Source organism: Drosophila tropicalis, unplaced genomic scaffold, assembly GCF_018151085.1.
Source record: "Drosophila tropicalis isolate 14030-0801.00 unplaced genomic scaffold, ASM1815108v1 contig_697, whole genome shotgun sequence".
Classification (NCBI taxonomy): domain Eukaryota; kingdom Metazoa; phylum Arthropoda; class Insecta; order Diptera; family Drosophilidae; genus Drosophila; species Drosophila tropicalis.
Genome location: NW_027173179.1, coordinates 838,932 through 847,965, shown reverse-complemented (window position 1 = coordinate 847,965; position 9,034 = coordinate 838,932). Strand labels below are relative to the sequence as shown.

The window sequence follows — 9,034 nt, the reverse complement described above, 5'->3', positions numbered from 1 at the left end:
TCTCCGAGATCTGCGTGTTCATACGGACGGACGGACGGACGGACGGACAGACGGACATGGCTAGATCGACTCGGCTGTTCATCCTGATCAAGAATATATATACTTTATATGGTCGAAGAAGCTTCCTTCTGCCTGTTACATACATTTTGGCGACTTTAATATACCATTTCACCCTATGGGTGTATGGTATAAAAATTATAAATTTTTTCAGTTTATTTCAATAATGTAATTTCATTTTTCTAGAATAAAATTGGGTATGATTTTTCGTTTTTATCATTAAAAATTTTTTCAAACTTTATTGCTGAATCAAAATTATCTTTAATTGGGTATGTGTGGGTTTAATTCGCCCGAAAATAAATTCGAAGTACAATTTCTAAGAGGCAACTTCTTCACTCACCCGTTATTTAATTATCGTATGTTAATGATATAAGTATTTCTTCTTTCTCCAAGTATAATAGTGTAGTTTGCAGTTCCTCCGTTTTTCAAAGATTCCAAATTCTCCAAAGAACGATGGTGAAAATGAAAAATGGAATAAGTGTTTGGATGTACAAATTTTTGTAGTTAATGTATTTAATTCCCTATATATTTCTTCTTTTCTTTTTCATATTGTGTTTCTTTCTTTCTTTTTTTTTTTCTTTATTTGTTAATACACAATTTTATTTGCTTTTTGTTTTTAATTTTTGAATATTTTCGTTTTTAATTGTCGTAAAGCTGTCTATCGTGTTGCCCCCCTATGTCGGTTGAGGGAGATCTCCATTATCCCTTTTAGTCCTAACAAGGACCTACTTAGGTGGAGGTGACTCCACATCCTCATTTGGGAGGATACCTTCGGTTGGAAGCACCACTGGTGGCCAATACCTGCGCATTTTTTATCTTATTCTATTTTTCATAAACTTGCCACTCGCGGTGGATTTGACACTCATTAATATTTTTGTAGGTGACCGCCAACCGCGGTTCACGAGTGCCTATCAATTGCTTAACGAATGTTCTTCCCTTTTTCTTTTTTTTTATAATTTTTATTCATTTATGTCGCCAATAGCAATGTAAAATTCGACTTCCAAATTTAACTCTTTGAGTTCCAACCACTTTCATTTTCAGCGGATATTCTTTATTTTTATATTATGCACTGATGAAGATTTGAACCCCGGACACTTTATTTTTATTTTTTTTTGATTATTTTATGAATTTCTTACCTATGCCATTCACCGAACGGGTTTTGAACCCCGGTTACACAACACAAAAATTAACTTATTTATTTGTCAGAGAATTTATTTATCATTGGCAAAGTGATATGAAAAAATAAACCACGACTTGTCTGTTTGACAGATTTAGGGAGAGTGATCTTGAAACGAAAATTGTACATCAAATCAAGGGCTGATCTGCGTTTCTTTTACTTCACAGGAATTTAAACTGCTTCGCGACGGTCGCAGATTACCTGCGCTGTTTTCATTTCCAAGGAACTTTGGTACACGCAGAATAATTGAAATATTTGATCTGCGCTGTTTTTATTTCATAGGAATTTTAGGTGCGCAGCGGCGGTCGCAAAGTAACAAGAAATGTTGCGTTTGTCAAGGTTCTAAGGAACTTTGGCACACGCAGAGGTAATTGAAACAATTGCTTCGCGCTGCTTTTATTTCGTAGGAATTTAGAAGCATCGCGACGGTTGCAGATCAACTAGAATTATTAAATTTGTTCGGCACACGCAGAACAACCGAAAATTGTATTTGCTGAGATTTGGAGAAAAGTTTCATCATCCAATACAGAAATTCTTGGCAGCGATTCCAATATGTTTGTTGTGTATTCATACACTTTAATTTTTCGGTGGGCATTCACAAGAAACAAAACGTTTAGATTTTTTTACTCACTTTTTACTGCATTTATCTTGTTTTTTATTCATTTCATTTTTGGAACACATTTGCTTAGGGCACTTATGGGCGAGAAAGAAAAAAAAAATCAAAGAAGCTAACATCGGCTATGCCGAAGTTTGTATACCCTTGCAGTCCTTGGTAATAATAATTTTACATGTTCAAAATTTGTTTTCTGCAACTCAATTCATCAATATACAAACAAAACAATTTTACTCTCATATTATCACATATGTAAATTTCATAGCATACTCGATTTTTATGAAAATGTTTCTTCTAGTTCTTCTAGAGCTATATGATATAGTGATCCGATCCTGATGGTTTTCATACTTTATTAATATAATAAAGTATACTTTATTAATGTAATAAAAAGCCACGAAAAAAAATTTCAGCCCGATACCTTTTAAGACGGCTGAGTAAAACGCCCACGCACAGACGGACGGACAGACGGACATGGCTATATCGACTCAGCTTCTCACGCTGATCAAGAATATATATACTTTATGGGGTCGGAAACGTCTCCTTCTGTGCGTTACAAACATCTGATCAATTTTATAATACCCTCTGCAAGGGTATAAAAATTTTTATTATTTAAAGACGCGATGGAAGACGGTCCCTGCTCGGGCGCCAGTTAACTTCCTTCTTTTTGAGGAGGTCACCTTGCCGTAGCAAGGATTTGGTTTCCGCACACCACCCAATCATCAAGACTTTGGTTCGATCTCACGTTATAATAGTTTATTTCCTCTGTTCATCTCTCTCGGGTGTTCTCCACCCAGCCACCTCCGGCTTCGGCCTCCTGGCCCGTTCTGCCCACACTCCCGCTGCTGCTGCTCCTCCTGCTCGCTGCCGCTTTCGCTGCTGCAGTTGGCGCTGCTGCTGCTAAGGTACAATCGTAAATTTTTATTATGTTATTGCCTTCTATTTTTAAGTCATTTTTTACGCAATTTTGATTAAGTTTAGTTTTTGGTAAATTCCATGTTACAATTATGTTTGGTTCAATATAATTAGATTGAAAATTCTTATATGATTTAGTGTATTTTCAAGTGGTTGGGATTTGATTTAAAATGTCTCTTATACATTATTAGTTTCTATTTGTTTTGTATTTTTATTGAACAAAGTGTTGTTGTCAAAATAGTATTTTTCGGATGAATTTTCTGTCAAAATATTTTTATTTTCATCTGGATAAGAAAGTATCTCAAAGATAGGGGTTTTTATTATTTCTTGAGTGTAAACATTAAGAATATTTTAAAAGAGCCCGCTCCTCATCTCAGTGAATTTCCCCGATAACCGAATTTGGTCACACTAAAAGGGTATAATACACTGAGGCGGGGTACGGGCACACTCTCTCTCAATATAGGTAACTAATAAGACCGCGTGTCTAATAAAAATTAGAGAAATAAAATCCAAACATATAATATCAATCCCAAGGGATTAATAACTAAAAAAATAAAGAGAGTTTACAAATCAGGTGTGGGGTTTGCCCTAAAAAAAGTATTTTTATGAAATACACCGAAATTATTAAATTAAATAAAACCGCATTGTTTGAGTTGCTATCGGCCAAGGAAGTACCTTGCGACAAAAAAGCGTCCATTTACCAATTGCGAGCATTAGTAAAAACAGTTATGTCAGAGAATCAGTTGGAACCGTCTGGAGAAAGTGATGTACCCGAAGAACAGGCAATCAGCCCAGCAGTGTCTGCGAATGTACTTACCGGACAACTTGTGGATGTTGGTCCGGAGCCTCCTATTGAGCAACGCAGCTTAGGAAACAGTGAGCAGCCGAGTACACCGGATCAAGTGGGTCCTAACCAGTTGCCGACGATGTCTCGTGAGACCCCTGTAGAACCAGACGTGAACGTGCATGTTCGTGAAAGAGCACTGGCGAGCGAAGCTGACGAATTGGCTTCGATACTGTATTAACCCCGCATTCCAGCAGTTAGAAACAACAACAAGTTTATCATTAATCAATTAGCTATTAATTTATTCATGTGTTGCTTATACGTTTATATGCTGTGCTTGCCGTCAAGAATCAAAGTGAAGTGCGATGGAGAAAGCGATACCCAAAGCTCGTACGTCAAAAGCTCATTAGGTGGCTTGTGTCGCGGGGCTTTCTGTCTGTTGATCGCCGGCCGCCGAAAGCTCCCTTGGCACAGGTCTCCACATCCAATATTTTTCAGCTTCAGCTTCAACCCTTCGTCCCGAGCGCAGGCTTCATTTTCCAGTGCTTGGGACGTTTGTCTGGGTGTGCTCGGGCCCTGAACACTATCGGTTGTCGTTGCAGCTTCATGGGTACCTGTAACTGGAATTTTTTTTAAATGACTCACATCCCTGGTTAACGTTTTCCCTCCTCCTTGCACTTGGACTATATTCCCTTTTCTGTTGACTACCACGTACTCGGTTGTATCAAACGTGGGTGTTAGCTTATGTGGGCACAAGACATTCTTCAGCACAATTTTGTCTCCGGGTTGGATTTCCGATGCTTTGGCGCCTCTTCCCTTGTCTGCTTTCTCTTTTCCCTTCTGTTTGTTCCAGCAATCCAAGTCTCTTTCCAAGGATTCACCGACATCACCCACAACGTCTCGAACATCCGGTATTTTGTCTCTAATGATCCGGTTAAACATCAATTCCGAAGGAGCTGCTCCTGTGGTTCCATGTGGTGTTACGTTGTACATCATGACAAAGTTTTGGATCTCTCTTTTATAATCTTTCCCTTTCGACCACGCAATTTTAAGGCGTTTCACCAAAGACTTGTTCATATTTTCAACTTCACCATTCGCCTGCGGCCAATATGGTGGTGTCGTTATTTGAGTAATACCGTTGGTCCGACAAAAATCTTGGAGTTCGAGACTTACGAATTGCCGACCATTATCGGTTCTCAGCGTTCGTGGTATTCCCAAACGAGAAAATATCTCCTCCATTTGTTCGATCAGCACCTTCGACGAAATGGTTTTTATAAACTTTAATTCCATGTATCTGGAAAAATAGTCGATCAACACCAGTACATAGTCGTTGCTCGGTAAAGGTCCTAGTAAGTCAGATGCGACACATTGCCAAGGGCCTGCTGGAAACGCATGCCGATCCATAGGCGCTGGTTTACTTGCTAGCGATACGGAGATGCAATCTCTACAAGCCTTAACAAATCCTTCTGCTTCCCGGTCGATCCTTGGCCACCACACCTTTGAACGTAATCTTCGTTTCATAGCCGATTCACCCGGATGGCCCTCGTGAGCAAGTTCGAGCACTTGCGATCGTAGTATTGTTGGTATAACTATTTTCGTTCCGCGTAAGAGTACATTTCCAACTGTCGATAACTCCCATCGGAACGGATAATATGGACTGGATGAGTTCGCCTCCCATGAGTTGGTGCTAAGATAGGTCATTGCATCAATTATTTCTTCGTCCTGCATACTTTTTTCCATGATTTCCGATATGGTTAGAGACTGGTACTCCTTTGGCTACAATTTGAAAAATATTTTGCTCATCCTGCCAGTCGAAAGCTACTGTTTCTGTAAGCTGACAAAGACGCGACACGGAATCTGCGATGTTTTCCTTTCCTGCTTTATAGATGACTCGGAATCGGTAGGACTGTAGGCGTAGTAACCAACGTTCGATACGTGCCGGTGGTTTCGAAGTTGGTTTGAAGATGGACTCCAATGGCTTATGATCCGTTATCAAATCGAATTCCAGTCCAGCTAGGTAGTAGTAAAACTTCTCCACTGCCCATACCAGTGCCAAGCTTTCTTTCTCCGTTTGCGAATATCTCTTCTCAACATCAGTTAGGCTTTTACTGGCGAACGATACGATATGATGGTCGTTGTGATCATCAACCTGTACCAGAACAGCTCCCAGTGCCACTGGACTTGCATCGGCTTTAAGACATGTACGGAGATTTTTATTGAAGTATGACAGCTTTGTCACCTCGACGACTTGTTTCTTTAACGTATCAAAGGCTTGCTGTTCTTTGTTGGTCCAATCAAATTTGGTATTCGCCTTTATTAATCTTCTCAGTGGCTCCGTCGTGTTGGCGAGATCGGGTATAAATTTCCCCACGTATGTTACGAGGCCCAGGAAACTCCTTGTCTCCTCCTTAGTTTTCGGAGCACGGAAGTCTGTGATCACTTTAACTTTCTCCGGATTCGCTTCGATACCATGGTCCGATAGAATATGGCCAAGAAACTTGAGTTTTGTTGTTTTGTACACACATTTTTGCTTATTCAAAACAACGTTGTGGGTATCAAAGATTTTCAGAACCGCAGTTAGCGCCTTGTCGTGTTCCTCCTCATTTTTGCCGAAGACGATGACATCGTCAATATAGTTCAGAGCATTGGGGCAGCCTGCTAACAATTCTTCCAGCCGCCTCTGGAAAATTTCTGGAGCCGAATTAACTCCGAAAAACAGTCTTTTATATCGAAATAGTCCCTTGTGTGTAATAAATGTGGTAATCTGCCGACTTGACTCATCGAGTTCCAATTGGTGATAAGCATTTTTCAAATCCAGTCTGGAAAAACATCTCGCCTCCCGTAGTTTGGTCATGAACATGTCAAATGTTGGCAGCGGGTAGTTTTCCCTCGAGATGGCCAAATTCGCCCTTCGCATATCCAGACATAGCCTTATCTCGCCGCTTCCTTTATACGCAATTACAACTGGTGAAATCCATGAACTCGGTCCATGGACTGGCTCTATAATGTCTTGCTGCACAGCCTGTCTTATTCTTTCTGCAATTCGATCTTCTAACGCAGTCGGAAATCTCCGCATTGGCTGCTGCGCTGGTCTCACATTGTGATTTATGCCCAATCTCACCGGTGAAGCTTTCCATTTCGGAAAATGTGCGTACGAATCCACTTTATTTACGCCTAAACCAATTTTTAGGACATTGAGTTGTACGGCTGTGTCCCGTCCTAGTAACGATTGTCTACCATTTTCAATTACATAAAATGTAGCAATCATCTCTGGTCTTTCCTGAATTCTTATCGGAGCTTCAAAAACGTTAGACACCCTTAGCACGTCATCCGAAGCATAGGCTCGAAACTGGGTAGACGAGTTGTTACGAACATTGAACACTGTCGCATGTACACTATTCAGTTGCAGCCAATCGCCAAGGCTTATCAGGTTGTACCGTGATCCGGAGTCAATTATCATTTGCAGCTGGGATCCCCCAACAAAACATGATACGGTTTCTTCTCCTTCTGGTTCACCAGTTATTTTAAAACAGTTCCTCCTCATCAATGGCGCGCACCTGGAACTGTGAGGTTCGTGGTCGCTTGCGTTGATTATCATATGGTGTTCCAAAACGTCTCTTCAATGCGGTCTTACACATCCGAGCATAATGTCCGAACCGGGAACATTTATTACATTTTGAGTTTCTTGCCGGGCATGCCATACTGCGTTCATCATGGTCTGCTGCTCCACACCGGCCACACACATCATTCGTCCTGTCATTTCTTTTTGTTTGGACCGCAATTTTCTTCACAATATCGGCATCCGACGGAATCACCATTGCCTCTGATTGCTGATTCACTTGCTCTTCAACTGTGCAAGTATTTATTATCTCCTCCAGCTTGAGCTCCGTTTCTAATAGCTTCTTTTTCAACGCAGTCTTAGCCCAGGCATCAATTATTTTATCAGCGATGCAGATTTCCTCTATTTCGGTCTTGGTGGCTCCAAAAGAGCATTTACTGGCTTGTTGTCTTAGCCGCAGCAAGAACTCGGCGAAGCTCTCACCTTGGCGGGGCACCATGCTGCGAAACATGTGCCTTTCGAATACGGCGTTACGTTGCGGTGAAAAATATTCATTTAATTTATCCACCAAAGGAGTAAATACATCATTTTCCTTTGTCGCATGGTATGCCACTAACGCGCCTGGAAGACTGTACGCCACCTCTTGTAGCTGTGGTCCGCCGAGATGCAATAATTTGTTCCTCTTTTTAATTACCGATGAAATTTCTTCTGTGTCCACATAGATATTGAATGACCGAAGCCATTTCTCCCACTCGTTGCGCCACAGAAATGGTTTAATTTCAGCCATCTTGCTGATTTGTTTTAGCTTACACTTTATTTCGTGCTCAGCCTCTGATTCTTTTCAGATGATTTCGTTTGGACAGCCATGCTGTGTACAACTTCTGGTATTTTCCAGATATTTTTTTCAGCTTGCACGGGCGTTAGTTCTGCCTTGCTCAGCTGTTTGCTTTTTTTTTGTCTTTTGGCTTGTCTTAGAGTCGCCTTTGCACTCTCTCGACACGGCCTCTGTCAAATGCAGATAATTAATTTATATTCCGTTTCCATCACCATTGTATACTTACATGTACGCACTTATATGTATGTATATATGTACATATATATATTTTTCCCAATTCTTTTTTCTTGTGGCCGCGTCTGGCACGCGTCCCTTCGTGTATAACCTCACTTCTCTTTTCTCTTTTTTTCTTTTTTTTTTTTTTAGGCCGCGTTTTCCTTCTTTTCCTTCGTCGCCAATGTACTAACCCCGCATTCCAGCAATTAGAAACAACAACAAGTTTATCATTAATCAATTAGCTATTAATTTATTCATGTGTTGCTTATACGTTTAAGAATCAAAGTGAAGTGCGATGGAGAAAGCGATACCCAAAGCTCGTACGTCAAAAGCTCATTCGGTGGCTTGTGTCGCGGGGCTTTCTGTCTGTTGATCGCCGGCCGCCGAAAGCTCCCTTGGCACAGGTCTCCACAGATACTTAGCAGCATCGAATTGTATACCGCACGTAAGAATCTGGCTGAGTTAAAAACACGTGTTATGGAGCTTGAGGAGAACCTAAGCAGACCGGAATACAATTGCCGCTTGAACTTGAAGGATGTCGAAACTACTGTACCAAAATTTTTGGTGATGGTGATCTGTCTATTCACATATGGATTCGTGAATTAGAGAAAGCGGCTGGAGTGTATGTACTGAGTGATGCCCAATGTTGGTCGCTGGGCAACCGACTGCTGGAGGGATGCTAAAGCATACATGACATACGAAAAGACTACCAACTGGAACGAGCTGAAGGATGCCCTTGTGAAGGTATTTGGCCTTCAAATGACAAACCAAGAGATTGCTAACCAGATGAAAAAGCGCCCGATCGGCAAAGGAGAGTCACTCTTGCAGTATTTCATCATTATGCGAAATATGGCTCAGCAGGGTAACTTCGATGACACCGA

The 9,034-nt window shown here is 41.0% G+C and overlaps 1 protein-coding gene across 1 annotated transcript; it reads right to left on the bottom strand.

Moving 5' to 3' along the window:
* Window positions 1-7,067: 7,067 nt before the first annotated feature.
* On the bottom strand, window positions 7,068-7,889 carry LOC137579545 (uncharacterized). The gene has a single exon (XM_068293330.1). It carries the CDS (start codon window positions 7,887-7,889, stop codon window positions 7,068-7,070), a length of 822 nt encoding a protein of 273 aa, XP_068149431.1.
* Between the last annotated feature and the right edge of the window lie 1,145 nt (window positions 7,890-9,034).